Consider the following 20748-nt stretch of genomic DNA (forward strand, 5'->3'; position numbering starts at 1 on the left):
AAAAAAGAAGAAAAGGAAGAAAAAAAGAAAAAAGAGAAGAAAAAGAGAAAGAAAAAGAAAGGAAAAAAAGGGTGGGGGAAGCAAACAGAAAAAAAAAAAAAAAAAGCCACGGGAGAGTATCTTCTGATTCAGTATACTTTAAGTCCCTTGACTTACCCTGGAACTTGTCCGTCTAGCTGGTTTCCTGAGGGAGGGGCCTGTTGTGCTGATTTTCAGGTGTTAGCACTTGGGGGAGCGGCTCTGTCCTCTGCCTGGTGCAGGGCTCAGTGGGGGTTGTTTACCCCGCGAGGCCCCAGGAGGAACAACCACAGTGGCGGCGGCCAGCTCTGGAGCCCTGGAGTCAGCTCTCGCAGTAGCTACAGAGCTCTTCATCTGCAGGGGCCTGGATGCCCCGGGCGGGGGGGGGGCGCTGATCTGCTCAGCTCGGGGCAGGAGTGTCCTTGCTGTTCTGGGCCCTCCTGGCCTCTGCCTGTCCCAGGGGAGGCTGGATCCCGGGCTGTGTCCCCGGCGCCCTGTGCTCCTGGGCCTGTGCTTTTGGAATCGCGCTCGGGGCCGCGCAGCCCACTCCGCGGAGCCGCCGCGAGCCCCCCGGAGCTCCTCCCGGGTCCAGCCGTGGGCGCTGCAGCCCTTAGGGAGCTCGGCGCATTCTCCCAGGGGCGCAGGTTTCTGTTAGTGTCCCAGGGAGCCTGAGGGCATCCCCGCCCCCCTGGTGTCCTGCTCTAACTCCCTGCGAGACCGTTTCCTTCCAGGGAAATTGGTGCAGCTCCTGCTTCTCCTGTACGGGGCTTTCGTGTCCTGGGGACACTCGCCCATGCCTTAGCCCTGCTCCTTGTGGGGCCCCTCCCCCTTGGATGCCTTTTGTTTCTTTATTCCCCCCCCCCCACCCCCCCACCCCCCCCCCCCCCCCCCCCGTCTTCCTACCTTGATAGAAGCACGAACTCTTCTCACTGTAGTATTCCAGCTGTTCTCTCTTTAAATCTTAGGCCGAATTCATATATTTTCAGGATGATTTGAAGGTTATCTAGGTAATCTGGTGGGGACAGGAGACTTGGGGACCCTACTCTTCTGCCATCTTGCCCCTCCTCCTATCTTCTCGTTTTTAAAAGGGAAAATAAGATCCTCTCATCTCATGCCTCTGCTTGGTGTAGTCCACAGCTTCCTGTTGCACTATCCCTTTCAAAGGCAGGCATGGCCCCTACATGCTGGCCCTTCTGCCTCCCTCCTACTCCCAGCCACACTCTCCTCAACCCAGATCCAATCTCTGACTGTAGACTGACCTCTCTGGCTGGGCCTCCCAGAAGACCTTGGCTGTGGGCACCTCCACCAGACCTCTGCTCCTGGGGCCTGGTGACCATCCTTGGCATGACCCTCCCATTGTATTCCAGCCTCAGCAACTCAAGTTATCAACTGCTTGGGCCCTCCTCAACTCTGCTGCTTCTTTCATACCCCACACCCAGTTCAACAGCATATCATGCCTGCTTTAACATGGCCATGCCTACTCTGCACCATGGCCACACCCACAGGAACCAGAACCTTTCTTTCCAGGATTATTGCAATGGCCTCTTACGATATCTCCTTGCTACTGACCCAGTCCATCTTCATTCTATTCACCAGCAACTGATAATCTTCGAAAACCTGAGTTCAGTCACATGACTCCTGTGCTCAAAGCGCTCCAAAGGTTCCCTTCTGTCTCAACTAAAAGCCAAAATCCTTACTGCGATTCTTTAGGCCCTACATGAGCCCACTCTCTGCTACATCTCTATTCGCCCACTTGGCTTGAGACACCTGGATCATCTCACGGGGCCTGGAATTTGATACTGTCCTGTACTTGCTTGTTCTTCACCAAGACATTTCTGTAACTTGTTTACTTAGCCTCTGCTGAGGATTGCCCTGGGAGGTTCCCTCTAAAAGCCCTGGCCACTGTAGCTCAGGCACACCCCTCCCTGATGGGTTCCCCATGCCACTCCATTTCCTGTGTCCTTCTTTTTGGAACATCCTTCAGAGAACATAGCATTCCTGAGCACTTAATGGTGTTCTGAGAGTGTCTTGTTTAGATGCTGCCAATGTTAAGGGATGCTGATTCTGTCAGGTTTTCCCCCACACCACTAAGCAATTCTTTGACACCAGTCAGTTGTCCTATAATTCAACCTAATTCTGAGACTTCTTGTAAGCAGTGTCAGATCTCACAGTTAAGGGCTCAATCCTGCAAGACTACCTCCCAACACATACACACACACACATTTCAGATGCTAGTCACATGATCACCTGTGCTTCTGACCAGCTATATAGATCAGACGTTTCAACAACCCCGTCCTTGGGTTTAATTAGGTTGCTGCAGTGGCTCACAGAACTCAAAGAAACATTTTACTTACCAGATTCCCAGTTTATTATAAAATGGTATAACTCAGGAATAGGCAGATAGATGAGATGCATAGCGCAAATATGGGGAAAGGGCATAGAGCTTCCATACCCTGTCTGGGAGCGCCATTCTCCCTGAACCTCCAATGTTCACAAACCTGGAAACTCTCCAAACCCCATCCTTTCAGGTTTTTAGGGAGGCATCATTACTTAGACTCATTAAAACACTGTTTGTTGGCAACTGATTCAACCTCTATCCAGCTCCTCTCCCCTCCCTGGAGATGAGTGGAGTGGGGCTGAAAATTCTCTTTAATCACATGGTTGGATCCCCTGGCAACCAGCACCTATCTAAACTGTTTTCTAAAAGTCACTTTATTAAGATAAACTCAGGTGTGGCTGAAAAGGGTTTGTTATCAATATCAAGACAACTTCAGCATTCATTGCTTAGGAAATTCTAAGGGTTTAGGAGCTCTGTGCCAGAAATAGGGACAGAGACCAAATATATATGTATTGTTATAAATCCCAATATCACAGTCTCTTCCTACTAGAATGTTAGATCCATGAGAATTATCTATTGTCATCAACAGATCTGACTTTCAAGTCAGTTCTCAGTGCCTAGTATAGTGCCGGGCACATAGTGGGTGAAGAATAAGTATTTACTGAAGGAGGACAATTAAAGTGACTTGCCCAAGGCCCAACAGCACAGCCTTGTCAGAGCTCAGCGATGCAGACTGCCAGCCCAGAGTTCATCCAAGCTTGGCTCTGGCCCAGGCAGTTGCGTCTACGAGTTTAACTGGCAGAAGACATCCAAGCTCAAAATCCCAGCAGAACAATCGCAGGGAGGTTTATATATCACTGCGTATATATCAGAACAGAAGTAATTTCATGAGGTTCAATGGATTATGCAGTGTGGAAACCTCCTTGGAGGCCAGGTGAATGAGATCTTAGTGGAAGTATTGAATTTGGATTGGCGAAAAGCAGGTGGGGGAAGATTCCAGGCTTCAGGAGCAGTGTGACTCATGGAATCTTGGAACCTTATAGTGGAATGTAGATGGGAATGAGCAAGGTCTGTTCTGAGAAGGGTAAGGAGACCTCTTGTCCTGGGGCTGGGCCAGGAGTAGGGAGGGTGGAGTTAAATCAGTAAGTTGGTGCCAGTTCCCCTGAGGGCCTCAAGGGACCTCTGCCTGAGGAGTCAGCATTTGACCTTGTAAGCAACAGGGAACTCCGGTAAGCTCCAGGGTAAAGAAATGAAGGGGTCCATCCAGTCGGTCAAGGAACCACTTAGGCAATATGTGGACTGGTTGAAGCAAAGAGACTGGGAGTCAGGGAGACCCACCCAGAGACACTCGGGCCACACTGAGGATACCTGTAGGGATGGCAGCATCTAGACATGGACATCCATAGACATGGAGCCAGTAGGCTCTGGGGCCTCATTTAGGTTAGATGATGGAGGAAAAGAAAGGAGGGTCCATGGGGTCTTAGTCATTGGAAACCAGGGAAGCTGTGGTCCTTCACTTGCTATTAATACCCAATTTGGGATGCCACTGATTCATCGTGAGACCTAACTTCTTTCCCTGAAAATGCAAGTTCTTTAGCCAAATCTTTCTCTGACTCAGGCCTCTACACATTAATATTCTACCCCTAGGAATGGCGTGGGGAAGAGGCTTGATATATGGCATACGATATTTTCTTAGTATCTGTCACTCTACCCTTCTTACTGGATTCTGACAAATATTGTGGTCTGTGGCAAGGCTCCCCGTAGAGACATGAGACCCTGGCATGGCTGGATGGGTTGTGAGCCCCAGAGTACAGGAGGTGAGTGAGTGTCATGGGGAAGGCGTAAGTGGTTTGAGCAAAGCTATGGAAGTGACCTGTAGCAGGCACAAAAGGGACAACCCAGGGCTGAGGTGGTCTGGTGGGAAATGACTGAGTATCCCAGGGCAAGAAGAGAAAGGAGGCGCTGGCCTGCAGGAAGCCAGTAACTCCCAGAATCAAGACAGTCCTCATAAGGGCTCTTCTTGCCCAAATCCTCAGCCAGAGTCTCCCTGGCAAGAAATCTCTGCTGCTTTTCTCTGTGCTTCCAAAGGAGAAGGCCACCGTGTTACCTCTGTGCATGTCTGGTGGAGAGTGTTACTTGCAGAAGTAGGAACTCAGGAACTCCTCAATACCTTTTGCCATACCCAGCATTCTCCCACCCCCGCCATTCATATGCAACTCTCTCGTCGGACTCCCCATGAATACTGAGGAGAGCCCTTTGTCCCAAAAGACACTTCTGCAATTCTGGTCCTCTCCTCCCCTTCCAGTCACCACCTACAATTTCCTGTCACAGCTTCTCCTAGGCCACCTCAGAACTGCAACACACAGGGGTATTTTGTCTCTGAGGTTTTACCAGAGAGGAAAGGAAAAATACCTCAAACCAAAGTCTGCCTTTGCCACCCGAAATATTCCTCCTTTCAATTAAAAGATAGAAAAGAAAAGAAAAGAAAAAAAGAAGCCCTTTTAGGGAAGTAAGGAAAGGCAGCGATAATTAGGGAAAGGACAAAGTCTAGTTACCCAAAAAGTGAATCTGAAAGTAGGTGGAGGTTGACAGGGACAGGAGGGAAGGGTTTAAAGGCAACAGAATCCCGACTTTTTTTTTTTTTAGATTTTATTTATTTGTTCACGAGAAATACACACACACAGAGAAAGAGAGAGAGAGAGAGAGAGGGGCAGAGACGCAGGCAGAGGGAGAAGCAGGCTCCTCGCGGGGAGCCGGGTCCTGGAACCGCGGGGTCACGCCCTGAGCCAAAAACAGATGCTCCACCGCCGAGCCACCCAGGCGGCCCAGAGTCCCGACCTCTTGGGCTCTCTCTAAAAGCAGATACCCTTGGCAAGTGAGGCACAAAAGTCATAGCACTGGTGTGACTCATGTGGATTTTGAGGCCAGCCGGTCGCAGGAGAGGGCTCCCTGCCGGTTTCCTGGCCCGCGTCCCCCGTCCGGGCCTGAGGCAGAGCGAGCCAGGGAGCCTGCCGGCTGCCGGCTGCGGAGCCTGTTCTCTCAAACTCTGCAGGTTCTCCCCACGCCCCCCCTCCCCGCCACGGTGCCAGGGCGCGTCGGCCTCGTTCTGGAACCAACTGGTGCTTCTAGAAACGAAACGAAACGAAACGAAACGAAACTGCTTTAAAGTTTGCAGCTCCGGCTTTTGACGTTCCCCGCAGTCCGCGGAACCCCAGCCGGGGCGCGGCGCGGCGCGGGGCGGGGCGGGGCCGGGAGCGGCGGCGACGGCCACGGCCCGGCGCGCGGGAGGACTAGGGGTGCTGTGCGCCCCGCCCCGCCGGCCCCGGACCGCGGAACCGCGGGCTGGCGGGGCGGGGCGGGGCGGGGCGGGGCGGGGCCGAGCGGGGCCGAGCGGAGCGGGGCGGGGCGGGGCGCGCGCTGACCGCGGCTCCTTGCGTCCCTTAGGCGGGGAGCCCGCGCCCCCGCGCGCGAGCGGCCGGCGATGATCACCTAGGAGGCTGGCGCGGGCGGGCGAGAGCGGCGGAGGAGCCGGGCGCGGCGACACGCGGCCATGCAGCGGGAGCCAGCGGCGGCCGAGGAGCCCGGGTGCCCCGGCGGGCGGCGGCGGCGGCGGCGGCGGCGGCGGCGGCCCGGGGACGGCAGGACGCGCGTGGTGCGCTCCAACCTGCTGCCGCCCCCGGGCGTCGAGGACCCCGCGGCGGGCGCGGCCAAGGGTGCGCGGCGGCGGCGGCGCGGGGGCGCCCAGCGCCTGGCCGACAACCGGCTCAAGACCACCAAGTACACTCTTCTGTCCTTTCTGCCCAAGAACCTGTTCGAGCAGTTCCACCGCCTGGCCAACGTGTACTTTGTCTTCATCGCGCTGCTCAACTTCGTGCCGGCGGTGAACGCCTTCCAGCCCGGCCTGGCGCTGGCGCCCGTGCTCTTCATTCTGGCGGTCACGGCCTTCAAGGACCTGTGGGAGGACTACAGCCGCCACCGCTCAGACCACGAAATCAACCACCTGGGCTGCCTTGTCTTCAGCAGGTGAGCGGGGCCGCGGCGCCCCGGGAGCCCGGCGCTGGGCGCGGTGAGCGGTGGCACCGGGCGGGGCGGCCCAGGCGGCGGCCCTGGGGGTGGAGGCCCTGGCCTGCGCGCCCGGGGCGCAGGAAGCCGGACACCTCGGGCTGGGCGCGCGGGGGGTGCCCTGCCCCTGCCCGCCGTCCAGATGCCGCATCCACACCGGCACGGTCCAGGGCTGGACTCCAGCAGCCTCATCCCCGGCGCCCCCGCCTTTTGAGAAAAAGGAGGGACATCCATGCCCTGATCTCTGGTTTGAAGTCCCAACTTCAGTTTTTGGCCAGGCTTTCTGGGACAGGTTGTTTAACAAGTTTAACTACCAAGCACAGGTATATAAAGCTCAAGCTTAGATAACCCCTTTCTTGTTTTGGGACAACAGTGAAATTGTCACCAAGGTTTGGTGTGACCAGCACAGACATATAGAAAAGCAGGGGTGATAGTAGCAATGTCCATCCACTGATGTGAGTTTGGAACAGGCCACCCAGCTGGGTGCCATCCCATAGTTGACTGTTTAATGTTAATTTTCTAAAAATCAACCCCAATTTCCAAATGGAAAACGGAGGCTTTCAGGGGTTTTCGAGCCCTGCCCATGCTTGGTACAAGGGAATGTCATCACATTGGGCACTTCCTCTCTCCCGGCACCTCCCCAGAGTTTTGGACTCTCCGCGTGGGGGAATGCTCTTTTCCGTTTAGACTCCTCACCCCCAAAAAAGCCATTTGGCTGCAGAGCAGTCTTGGAACAGCGTCTAGTACCTGAGCCCTTCAGGTGGAACCTCTCAGGAGGACAGATGGGCTTGGCTTCTCTCCAGAGCTCAGCCCAGCTTTCCTTCCTGTTCACCTTGCTTGACTCCTGCTGTAGGGGGCTGATGTGGGCCTCTGTGTTAAAGACATGATCTTGTCCAGCTTCCATTGCATGTGAGAGGCTTCCAGGAAACCCCTTATGTTCACAGTGGCAGATTGTTCCCTTAAAAGATGAGGGTCATGGTTATTCCTACCTCTTAGGATAACGTAGATGCAGAGTATTATTTCTCACTCTTCCAGCAACACTGGTTGTGCTTCATACTTATTTTACAGATGAGTAAACTGAGGTTCACAAAGGTTAAGTAACTTGCCCATGGCCACACAGCTGCTGTGTAGTGGTATTCAAATTCAATCCAGTTTTTTTTTTTTTTTTCTTTTTCAGTTCTACAGCTTTTCCAACATTACTGGTGCTTGAGGTTCTTAAATTTATATAAAACTCACTTGAGGAGCTTGTTAAAAATAACTCTCAGGCTCCATGGCCAGTGTTTCTGACCAAGCTCTTCTGGGACTGGACCCAGGAATCTGAGTATTTAATTAGCACGGAGGTGATGCTTATATAATGGCTCATACTTTGAGTAATGCTGCCCTCTTGCTCTCAAGGGGTGCCCACTGTCCACAGTCAGCAAGCATGATGTCAGTGGACAGGGCCGTGGAATTTCCTGGCTCCTGTTCACAAGAAGCCTGAGGCCAAGAATGGAGGAGGCACCTATTTCACAAACGTCCTCTGTCCCTAGTGTGAGGACTTTGGAAAGCTGTATATCTGCCTTCTGTATGACATAATTGGTGGGACTCCAGCAGGTTTAAGTCTTTACACTCATACCCCTTCCTGTTATCACTGAGCCAGTCAGTAGCTCCTGTGGCCTCCTTTTCAGAAATACTTGGGCCTCAGGAAGTATAGTATAATTTTTAATTGACAGAGTGTTTTTAACCCATTAAGTCAATTGACCCTTAAAACAATTATCACCCCCAACATGCAGATGAGAAAATAGAGTGGGACCCAAAAGCGGTTCTCTTTACTTGACCTTGGAAGGTTTCATGGGATTTTGAAGCATTCATCTTCCCCTTGGACCATACCTATCTGTGTTCTCACCTTCCATCCTGACCAGACTGAGATTCTTAAATAATCGGTACAGCCCTAGGGGCAGGTCCTCAGGGATAATGATGCTTTCAGGAGTTCCTAAATATCTCCCAGCTCCCAAGTTGAATGCATTTCTGCGGGAGAGAAGGGGTCCTTTCTTTAGGAAGGTCCCAGGTGCTTATGCGTAGGTATGACAGGGGTGTTCAGAAGCCATGTCAAACTCCTCCAAGCCCAGGGGGTCTGAGATTGATGTTTTCAGGATTGAGCTGTGAGTGGTATGCATTTCTCAGCCCTCCCCCGTCCTCTGAAAATGGTGAGAGACTTGTGTTCCCATTGCATTCCAGGCTGTGTGTAGCTGCCTTGAAACTCCTGTCCATCAACTCAAACCAGTGCCCTGATTTGCTCCTCACTCTGCCAGGCCCTAGCTAGACCCTGGGATAGAAAAGGAGGAGGCTGGGTCTCACCTAGAACTTACTGCAGGGAGTGATTACACTTCAGGATGTATCCATGCATGGGAGACCCTAGACCTAGCCTAGGGATGCAGGATGCAGTTCAGGAGAGGCTTTCCAGAGGAGGGCATGAGTGAGGATTAGGAAGGATGTGGGTGTGAAGGGAAGATGCTGCAGTGGAGGGAACATGGTGGTGGTGGTAGGGCATGGGATAGGGTCAGGGCAGCCTGAGACTACAACCAGGGCATAACCTGTTTGTGGGGGCAAGGTGTGTGCTTGTAGCCCAGGACCTCAGGGGGCTGGCATTGGGCCAGAGAAGTCCAGGAGATGACTTATTTTATGTCAAACCAAAATTTGTTCAGTGCAGAGACAGTGGGAGGTCAAGTTCTGTTTTGGGCTGTGCCATTGCTCTGGTTGATGTGCAGAGGGATGTAAATGTAGTCAAAGCATATGTAAATCAGAGTATGAGCAAACTTTAGTTGGGGAAGCGTTACCTACTGACACTGTTTCTGGCATTCCTTGGACATCTCTTTGTGTTGTGACTACAACTGAAAGTGCGTCAGTTATTTACACCATTATTTATGTTTCCCTCAGTAACATAGTCTTTGGGTCCCTTCTTTATGAGAATCTCCATCAGACTTGTTAGAAATGCAGTTTCCCAGGCTCTCCCTTCTCACCCCTGAACTCTTGAGCCTGTGCAGGTGGGAGAGCTGGCATCTACAGCATGGCTTTGTTTACACATGAAGTTTGTGAAGCAGTCCTCTGCTTCCATGTCCTGAGCCGATTGCATCCTCTTATGGATTTCAGATTGTTGGTATTTAGGAAGATCCTCCTGAGCCATGCCCAGTGGGATGAGAGAGAGGTGGGTGATCCTGGGGGGTCAGGTCCTGTCAGTGGCCTCCGAGCTGGTGGGATTGGTCAGTTTGAGTATCACTTAGTCATGGTCTGGTGGGTTGGAGTGGGTGTGGGAAGTCCTTCATAGTCATGCAGACTCCTTGGTGCTAGCAGAGGCTGGCTAGAGAAGTCATCTCCCTTGGGGCACCAGGTGAAAAGAAAGGGGGCTTATTGAGCAGCCAGCTGGGACAAGGTTGGTGTCATCAGGGGCTTGGGCTAAGAGGGGGGTAGGTGGTTGCAGGGTGAAGGCTGATGGGGCTGGAAGAGGTGAGGGGATGGGAGCACAGAGTCCGCCTGCAGAGTGCTGATTCTGGTGGCAGAAAAGCAGAGAATAGTTATCAGAGAAGGACATTGATGAAAAAGTTGAAGACTCCTAGAAAGGAATGTTGCCCAGAAGAGGCAAAGGGAGGAAGCAGAGACCATGCATAGAAGAAATCCTCATCCTCCTCTTCAACCATAGGGGCAAGTGGATAACACTGTTAAAACAAACAAACCTCACCCCCTGCCTAATAAGGGTGCAGCTTGAGGTAAGGGTGCTACCCAAGGCCCCTGCCTTACTTGCACAGTGTTTCCTAACTTGTCAAGTGAGGTGCTGGCCCCAGGCCAGGTACCCCTCCTGGTGCTCTTGTCCTCTGGCCCTCCCTCCCTCTGCCCCATGCCTTGCCTGGGTCAGGGTGTCATTTTGTTTTCCTTTTGTCTCCATTCTCTTTGTAATAATTCAAATAGACTCTTATGGACACCTTCCAATATCTGTCTCCTAGATGGTGGAAACAGTATTTCTGCAGGAAATAATCTGAGATGACTTTTCCCAGAATCATTTGGGCTTTGTACATGGATTTGAGTGTGGTGGGTTGGTGTCTTTCCATCCTCCTTTGGGAAAACAGGTAGTCAGGAGGTGCTCTAACGCTTGCTTATCTTGGAATTGCTCAAACTTTGTTCCCTTTCCTTTGATTCTCACTTCATTTCCCCAGCTCACTGGGGTTATCTGTCCAACTGGCTTACCCTGGACTTCATGATTTGTTTTTTCAGAAGAGCCTGAAATGACACCCAGCAAAGTTCTCCTTTTGTTTTCTGTTCATTTATCTGGCCTCCCCTCCCCTCCCCTCCCCTCTCCTCCCCTCTCCCCTCCCCTCCCCTCCCCTCCCCTCCCCTCTCCATCCTTCCCTTTCCTGGGGAGTTGCATCTCTTCCTTGTCAGCAGCAGAAACATAGCGACTTTGTCTTAGTTGGAGTCAAAGATTTGCAAAAGCAGAGATACCAAGACCAGATCCAGGAGACAGGAATATGCCCGAGTAATGCATGACTTCTTTAAGCAGGGCTGTCTCTCAGGTATGCTAGGCAGGACAACACTTGAGGAATTATATTTGGACATTGACATTCATATGGCTTTTAGAAGTTATTTTTCTTTTGATACCTGTCATGTTTCACATGTGACTGGGCTCATGGTTGTCAAATTGTAGAAAAAGAACCTTTCTTTTCCTAGAAATTTGGTTGCCCTCAGAAGGTAGGCATGGGGCAGTTCTTTACTTGTTGATAGGAGGCAAGTGGCGGGGAGCCTGATGCGGGATTCAATCCCAGGACTCTGGGATCTCCACCTGAGCCAAAGACAGATGCTCAACCACTGAGCCACCCAGGTGCCCCAGTATAATTCTGTCTTAACCTAACACCAGTCATATTTTCACATTTCCATTTTTTTCACAGATGGGGAAACTGAGGCCATAATTCCATCTTATCCTCCCAACAGTACCATTACTTTTTATATCCCCATTTCTCAGATGGGGGAAACTGAGACTTCGTATGCCTAAGGTCTCCTTTAGGAGGCAGCAGTACCATGGTTTGAAACCATAGTCCTCCTGCTCTGACTTCACTTTTGCAGTTATTTTTGTGTTTGAAACCTCTACCCCCAGGAGAAGTAGGCTTCTTTTTTTAAAAAACTGTTGAAAATTTTATTCATCTCAAAGTACTTCCTAACTTCCTCTATGAGTTTTTTTCTATGACCCATTAGATATTTAGGAATGTCTTACTTAATTTCCACATATTTGTGCATTTTCCAAATTTCTTTCTGTTACAGATTCTAATTTCATTCTATTCACACATATGGAGAAGTACACATATAATGTACCCTCATGAGGTTTCAACAGTTAGCAGCTCATGTTTCATCAGTGTTTTATCCTACCTACTGCCTCTCTCTTTTATTTTGAAGTACATCCCAGATATTTCTTCTGTAAATGTTTCACTATTTATCTTTAGAAAAGCAATGACTCTTCAAAACTAAACTGCAGTGTCATTACTATACCTAAATTGATACTAAGTCCTTATTAAGTACCTAATCTGTGTTCAGATTTTCATTTGTTTCATAAATACCATACATATTTCTGTTGATCTGTATGTTTCAATCAGATCCAAATAAAGTCTTACTGTGATTGGCTGGTAGGTCTCCTTTAATCTGTAGATGTCCTCCTCTCAAACTCCATTTCTCTTGCTCATTTTCTTCTTGCAATTATTTTGAAGAAACTAAGTTATTTATACTGTAGAGTTTCCCATGGCCTGAATATTGCCAATTACTTTTCTGTGGCATCATGTTACATGTTCGGTTCTGCGGTAATTCTGTTTAGTGGTAGATTGGTCTGGATGCTTTATCAGAACTCCCTCAGGTACAGATTTGACTTTCTTTTCATTTTTTTTTTTTTGGTCAAAACCATATTCATAGATGTTGTGTACTTCCATCAAGAGGAACATAATGTTTCTTTGCCCCTGTTTTTCTGAATGGATATTAGCAGCCATTTGATGATCATGGCCTCCATCTATTAATTTGTTGGTGGATGCCAAATGTTGATGGTCTAGTTTACTATTGGTAATACTTTTATAAAAAGACCCTTCCCCTCATCTACTACCTAAGTTCCCAGTGGTACAAATCAAGAAAAAGAGAGAAATGTTTGATTTGCATCTCTAGCATCTTCTGGTGGGAACCAGTTGGCTTTCTAAAATTTTTAACCTTTTTATTTTGAAATAATTTGCAGAAAAGTTGCAAAAATAGTGTAGAATTTTTGTATATCCCTCACCTATCCTCTTCTAATTTTAACATTTTACTTGACTGTATTACAGTGATCAAAACTAAGAAGTTAACATTACCACAAAACTATTGATTTTATTCTTTATTCAGATCTAAACAGTTTTTCCTTTAATGCATTATTGTAGGTCAGTTATTTTGCACTGTCATGTCTTGTTCCTGATCTGAGAGGGAAACATTTAGTCTTTCACCATGAAATATGATGCTACGTTCGGCTTTTGTATAAATGCCTTTATCAGGTTGAGGAAGTTCTCTTCATACTTTGCTGAACTTTTTTTTTTTTTTTTTTAAATCAAGAAAGAGTGTTAGATCTTGTTAAATGCTTTTTCTTATCTGACATGATCATCTGGCTTTTGTCCTTCATTAAATTGATATAATTATTACATTGATTTTCGGATGTGAAACTAAATTTTTCCTTCCTGGGATCCATCCTATGTAGTCATGGTCAATCCTGTGTAGTCATGGTGTATAATCTTCTTTATAGTTTACTGGATTCAGTTTAGTAGAATTTGCTGAAGCTTTTTGCATCTGTATTTATATGGGATATTGGGGTGTGTGTATATATATCTCTTTGGTTTTGCTCTAAAGAAAACACAATCCTGGCATCATAGAATGATTTGGGGGTGTTCCTACTATTCTCAGTTTTAGAAGAGTTTGTGAAAAGTTGGTGTTCTTCACTAAATGTTTGGAAGAATTCAACACTGAGGAGAACTTCAATCTAGGCTTTTCTTTGTGTAGTTTTAAAATCACTAGTTCAATCTCAATACTTGTGGGTCCATTCAGATGTTCTATTTGTTTTTGAGTCAGTCGTGGTATTTTCTTATTGTCCTAGGACTTGTCTGTTTCATCTAAATTATCTTATTTGTTGTCATACACTTGTTCATAATAATATCTTCTAATTCTTTTTATATTTGTAAGGTTGGTAATAATGTATCATCTTCTATTACTGATTTTAACAATGTGAATGTTCTTATTTGCTTGCTCATTCTAGCTAATGATTTTCCAATTCTGTTGATCTCGTCAAAGAATCAAGTTTCTTTGTATTGATTTTTCTCTATTGTTTTCCTATTCTCTATTTCATTTATTTCTGCTCTAATCTTTATTATTTCCTTCCTTCTGTGCCTTAGGCTTAGTTTGATCTCCCTTTTATAGTTATTGAGGGTAGAAGATTAGGTTATTTTCTAAGTAATTTTTTCTTTGTTTTTAAAGATTTTACTTATTAATGAGAGACAGAGAGAGAGAGAGACTGAGGCAGAGACACAGGCAGAGGGAAAAGCAGGCTCCATGCAGGGAGCCTGATGTGGGACTCGATCCCAGGTCTCCAGGATCACTCCCTGGGCTGAAGGCGGCACTAAACCGCTGAGCCACCCAGGCTGCCCTTTTTCTTTGTTAATAAAGGTATTAACAGCTACACATTTCCCTGTAGAAACTATTTTAGTTGCATCTCATAAGATTGGTTGTATTCTTTTTTCATATTTTTTTGTCTCAAAGTATTTTCCAGTTTCCCTGGTGACTTCTTCCTTGAATTCCTGGTTATTTAGTAATGTAGTAATGTCTTATAAATTTTTACATGTTTGTGAATTTTTCAAATTTCCTTCTGTTAGTGATTTCTAATTTCATCTGATTGAAGTACTCTGTGTGATGTCAATCCTTTAAATTTGTTGAGGCTTGTTTCATGATCTATCCTGGAAAATGTTCCATGTGTGCTTGAGAAAAATGTGTATTCTGTTGTATAAAGTGTTCTAGAGATATTTGTTAGGTCTAGTTGATTTAAAATGTTTACATTTTCTATTTCCTTGTTGATCTTCTGACTGATGTTTTAGTCATTATTGAAAGTGGAGTGTTGGAAGTTTCCCAAGTCTTACCAAATCTTTTATTTCTGTTAGCTTTTGCTTCATGCATTTTGGGGCTCTGTTAGATACATATCATTTTTTTTTAAGATTGATTTATTTATTCGCGAGAAACATGGAGAGAGAGGCAGAGACACAGGCAGAGGGAGAAGCAGGCTTTATGCAGGGAGCCCGATGCGGGACTCAAACTCAGGACTCCATGATCATGCCCTAAGCTGAAGGCAGACGCTCAACCACTGAGACACCCAGGCGCCCCTGCATAGCTTTTTATTTTATTTTATTTTATTTTATTTTATTTTATTTTATTTTATTTTATTTTATTTTTAAATTTTTTTTATTTATTTATTTATTTATTTATTTATTTATTTATTTATTTATGAAAGTCACACATAGGGAGAGAGAGGAAGAAGCAGGCTCCATGCACCAGGAGCCCGACGTGGGATTCGATCCTGGGTCCCCAGGATTGCACCCTGGGCCAAAGGCAGGCGCTAAACCCCTGCGCCACCCAGGGATCTCCTGCATAGCTGTTTAAAATGTTTATGTCTCACTGATGAATTAACCTTTTTATTAATATAAAATGCATTTTTGTCTCTACCAATTCTTATTTTAAAAATCTGTTTTGTCTAAAATTAATATAGTTATTTAAGCTCTCTTGGTTACAGTTTCCATGGTCTATCTTTTCTCATCCTTTAACTTTCAACATATTTTTGTCTTTGAATCTAAAATGTTTGTCTTGTAGATGGCATATGGTTGAATTTTGAATTTTGAAAAATTTATTCTGCCAATTTTTGCCTTTTGTCATAGTATTTTATTAACATTTAATGTAATTACTGATAAGGTAGGATTTATGTCTTCCAATTTGCTGTGTGTTTTCTATATGTCTTGCATGTTTCTGTTCCATAGACTGCCATTATTGCCGCCTTTCAATATTTTCTAGTGTACCATTTTAATTCCTTGTTGTTTCTTTTACTAATTGATGTTCTTAGTTATTTTTGTAATGGTGCTATAGAGATTGCAGATAGTATCTTAATTTAAAATAATGTAGTTCACATTAATACTAACAATTTCCATTGTGTTTAGAAAATGTCAGGTTTAATCCAATTGGTAGTGAAATGGAATAGAGAAGCCAGGCAAAAGTTGGTCAAACAAGCTTTTAATGGGACACGATCTCAGCCTATGAAGTTCCGTGGCCGGCGGGGGAGGGAGAGAGCAGGGAAGTCCCGGGCAGGGAAGTCGCACCCAGGCACACCTCTGGGGGGTCTATAAAGGGTTTTGGGCAGGAAGATGGGGGCAGGGTGGCATTCCGATTAGGGCAAGGGTTACAGGTCTTGTAAGCTAAATTAGGGTAGGGCGGCAAGGCCGCGTTATTGGGAGGGTGCTGGCCTGGGGTTGGCCGTTTTGAGGTCCCCAGTCTCGCCAGCCCAACAGAAAATTCATTCAGTGCCCCCCTCAGTGCCCGTCACCCAGGGTGTTATTCTATATGTTGGCAGATTGAACACCAATAAAAAATAAATTTATTAAAAAAAAGAAAAAAAAAGAAAATTCATTCAGTATAATTCTATTTTTTCTTTCTCCTTTGTGCTATTACTATCCTATAAATTTGTACCTTTACACGTCGTAAGTCTATCAACACAGATTTATAATTACTGCTGTATGGAATTGTCTTTTTTAGAAACTTTATTTAAATGCAATTAGCCGGGATCCCTGGATGGCGCAGCGGTTTGGCGCCTGCCTTTGGCCCAGGGCGTGATCCTGGAGACCCGGGATCGAATCCCACGTCGGGCTCCCGGTGCATGGAGCCTGCTTCTCCCTCTGCCTGTGTCTCTGCCTCTCTCTCTCTCTGTGACTATCATAAAATAAATAAATAAATACCTTAAAAAATTTAAAAAAATTTAAATGCAATTAGCCAACACATAGGACATAATTCATATCTGATGTAGTGTTCAATAAGTAATTATCTTTTAAGTCCACATAGGAAAAGAAACAGTTATGAAAAAATATACTTATCTTTTTTGCATTAACTGGTATATCACCTTCAGGCAGCCATGTGATGTGGAACTATTGCTGATGATTCTTTTTTTTTTTTTTATTTATGATAGTCACAGAGAGAGAGAGAGAGAGGCAGAGACATAGGCAGAGGGAGAAGCAGGCTCCATGCACCGGGAGCCCGATGTGGGATTCGATCCCGGGTCTCCAGGATCGCGCCCTGGGCCAAAGGCAGGCGCCAAACCGCTGCACCACCCAGGGATCCCTTTAAGATTTATTTACTTTAGAGCACAGGCAGTCCCACATGAGTTGGGGAGGGGCAGAGAGAGATTCCAACTGATGCTGCCGCCAGAGCAGAGCTTGAGGCAGGGCTGGATCTCCTGGCTGCAGACGTGACGTGAGCCAAAACATAGAGCTGGACGGTAACTGAGAGAGTCAGTGAATGCTCTGGGTATTGGGCTTTACCCACAGAGAAGGTCAGCTCAGCTCCCATTACAACATTGTTCTGAGGCTGGGACTTTGTGAGTTACTCCGAACTCAGCCTGCCTTTTCTGGAAGGGGTCAGATATCTCCTCCTGTCTGGAAGCAGGACTGCCTCCAGGTGTGCTTGCAAATACTTAGTTATCACAATGACTGCTGGTCTTCCTCGTGCTTGTGCTTGGTATTCACGGCCAGGCTGCTGCATGGTATCTGATCTACTTGCTTTGCTCTGGACAGTCCCACCCCATAAAAAACTGCCCTGCCACCAAGGCCATTTAGGCCCTCATTGAAAAGCATTTTGGGGGCACCTGGGTGACTTAGTTGGTTAAGCATCTGCCTTTGGCTCAGGTCATTATCCTGGGGTCCTGGTATTTAGCCCCACATCAGGGTCTCTGCTCAGTGGGGAGTCTGCTTCTCCTCTCCCCTTTGCTTGCCACTCTATCTGCCTGTGCTCATACCCTCTCTCTCTTTCTCTTTCTCTCAAATAAAACCTTAAAAAAAAAAAGGATTTTGGGAAGACTTTGAAAGAAAGCACTTATCCATGTTTCTGGATTACTTGACTTGAGAAGATTCAGAAAGGTCTGTGTGACATTGGGGTCCTGCCCGTCACAGTGGGGTGGTCCCTATCTGCTGAATTCCTGAAGCAGGGGAGCCCAATGTACTTATTTGTACAAGTCTTTTTTTTTTTTTTTTTTTTTTATTTGTACAAGTCTTAACCTTGCTATATATAGTACATCGAAGGAACTGGCAGTTAAAAATGGAAAGGCTATTTTGATTTTGATTTTTTTTTTTAGAATACTCTTAGCTTGGTTTTCCATGTTTGCTTGTTTTGCATTTTCCCAGAGTACAGTTTGTATGCATTGCCCTGGATATACACTCTGTGGTTATTTTTCCCCTGAGTATACTGTAGTTTGAAATATTTTGCCTACAAAACTATTTTCATTAGGTAATAACACATTCTTTTGCCCATTTTAAGCCAATCAGGGACAATTAAAACCCCTTCAATGAGGTTGAACCCTTGCCAACAGTTAGATGCTGAGCAGGCTGCATCTCTCTTCAGCGCAGTGCCCTCATTTAAATAGAAGGGAGGACTAAGTGACATGATGCACAAAAAGGCTGAAGCAATGCCAGGCAGGCAGGTGTTTGAAGAAGTTATCTATAGCTCATTATTATGATTATTACTACTACTATTATTTCTATTATTGTTCAGAGCTTTTGGTCAAAATCTTTCTTAACATTGTTAATTACACTGAAGTAGATGTATTGCCAGCCCAAACAACGAACTTTAAGTGTCATTCAGTCTGTGTGGTTTCACCATAGGTAAGTGGACAGTTTTGGAAAAGCATTTTGAAATACTGAAATAATGGGAGCAGTGGACTCCCGTTGCTACCTTCATGAACCCTTGATAATCCAGGGGTACCCTTGGTTGGCTCAAGTATCTTCTTAGAAATGCACTTCACTGGAAAAGCACTACAGGGAAATAGCAAAATTAAGGCATTTTTGTTTCTTAGAAAGCAGTGTGATGTAGTTCATTATTTGGCAATAACCCTTTTATAAATGTATCAAATAAGTTAAATTCATTGATTCATTTAACGGTGTCTTTGAAATTCTCATTTTTGTTTAATCAACTGTTGTAAAAATTAAAAAAAAAAAATCCTAAAGTAAGTCTTTGGTTTTCAAAAGGAAAACAAACCTAGAGCTGCCAGGACTTGCTTCCTCCAGAGATATATTCTACAGGACTCTTCGGACAAGTGCTTCCCAGGCATCCTAATCCATGATCTGTGATCTCAGAACAGTCAAGACATAAGATCAGTGTGGGAATCTGCTTTAGTTTTTCTTGCCCATCAGGTTTGCCTCTTTCAGGAACTGTAGGACTTTTCTAGGAAGGCCCCAGGCTGTGAGACGAGGGGGTAGTCTGGGTCTTATAAAGCTGTCCATCCCAAAGCTCTGGAGCCCCCCTGAGAATCCCATTTCTCCCACTTCTTTTCCTGTTGTTCTTCTCTCCCCATCAGTGCTTTTATGAATGGAACCTGCTGCCCCCAAAGGAATCCAGTAACAGAGGGGTTAATGAAATGGAAGGAAATGCAGCTGTCACCAGACAGTTGAGCTGAGCTCTTTGTTCTCACTTCTTACTAATCTTCTATCCCACCCTTTGTTTTTGTGTATTTCTAATAGCAGTTTTTTAAAAATCAAGTTCAGGAGGGTCTGTTTTTGGTTCCTGTTTGCATACTTCGTCAAAATGTGACCTTGGGACTCTTGGTGGTATGTATAGTATGTCAGCTGTGGATAGGGAGGTGCATGTGGTGGATGCTCAGTGGCATCCCATCTGTGCCACCCAGACTTCTTGTTCCAGCAGCCTCATCTCATTTGGGTGGCACCCAGAATCTGGGTTTCATCTAGACGTTCCAGTTCTCTCAAGAGGTGAGTGGGTAGAAGAGGGGGCCCTGGGACCTTATTCTGAGGATGTTAGCATAACCTTTTTCTGTGCTTGGGCAGAGATGCAGATGGGGCCTCTCCCCCAGCCCTCTGCCATGTTGGACATCATTCTCATTTCAGTTACAAAATCTGTCCTCTCTCTCTCTCTCTCTCTCTCTCTCTCTCTTCATTGCACAGTGGCTCAGGAAATGTATTGACTCCAAAAACTCAGGACAATCTGAGACAAAAAGGCAACGCAGGAAGTTGAGTGTTATCAGGAGGGAGACAGTGGTTCCTCTTGGGATGCTTTCAGCTTTTGTCTCTCTCAGAACAAGCAAACCATTTTAAAACATAAATCCAAATGATATATTTCAGAATGTCTTCTATAAATGACAAATAAGGGCCAGAAATGTTCCCCACAGATGTTCTGCCGTCTCAAGATACACATGGCATTTATTTATTTTCTAAAAAAGAGCACTTTTATTAAATTGCCTAATATTAGTTTTGTCTTGTTACTCACGGCTAGTTGATAGAAGCCTAGGTGGTACCTTTCCATATTGTAATTGTTATCACCCTCATTCTTTTCTTTGTTCATTTTGCCAGGACAGACTTTAGTCAAATCAGATGTGTGCGACTTTTCCTGGCACTTAACTGGCATTGTGACTTGCATTGTAACATTTTCCATTTACAATTTTTCTTTTTTTGGAAAGAAAATCGTTGCCTTTAAGTGGGATGGAAAGTTTGATTCATTACACTGAAATCTGGTTGCTGCGTTGCCTTCTGTAACAGCACGGTGAGTGTTACACCATGTTGTGGCTTGGATGCCAAGCTTGCAGAGGCCCCTGGTGCTCTTTCATACAGAGATGGGGACCCGAATTGGGTCCCAGTACTGTGGCAGCAGCCCCATGGATAGGAACTTCTTCATGGGTTCTGTTTAGACTCACTGTTGATCACTGTGAACCCCCCTGCTTATGGTCTTAGTTTCTTTTTTCCTTTTGGTTTCACATCCTCTTAACAGCTCTGTGAAGTGTGTGGGGGATATAATGGGGATTCCCTCATAGTAAGCCTGTGGGGCTGGGTGGAGGGAGCATAGTGTCTGTGATTCCTGGCTCTGTTCCAACAAGTGTGTACAGTAACGTCTTAAATCAGTCCCTGCTTTTTCAATCCTGTGTTAACTTTGTCTTTTCATTGTCTGTATTTGAGGCTTTGACATCTGGGGCCCTATGGATCCTGGTGGTTTACAACCCCTCCCAGGACCAGCCAGTTCCTAGTGAAGGCCAAGGACTTGTCTGTGAGTGCACCTTTCATATGCAA

General features: G+C 46.3%; 1 protein-coding gene across 1 annotated transcript in view; it reads left to right on the forward strand.

The window, feature by feature from the left end:
- Positions 1–3434: 3434 nt before the first annotated feature.
- Positions 3435–20748, forward strand: part of ATP10A (ATPase phospholipid transporting 10A (putative)) — a 190683-nt gene continuing 173369 nt past the window's right edge. The window contains 2 exon segments of the mRNA XM_049108376.1: positions 3435–3585; positions 5801–6379. Of these exon segments, the coding sequence (XP_048964333.1) occupies positions 5907–6379 (473 nt within the window). The 5' untranslated portion in view covers positions 3435–3585; positions 5801–5906.

This window comes from Canis lupus, chromosome 3 (genome assembly GCF_003254725.2).
Source record: "Canis lupus dingo isolate Sandy chromosome 3, ASM325472v2, whole genome shotgun sequence".
Taxonomy (NCBI): Eukaryota; Metazoa; Chordata; class Mammalia; order Carnivora; family Canidae; genus Canis; species Canis lupus.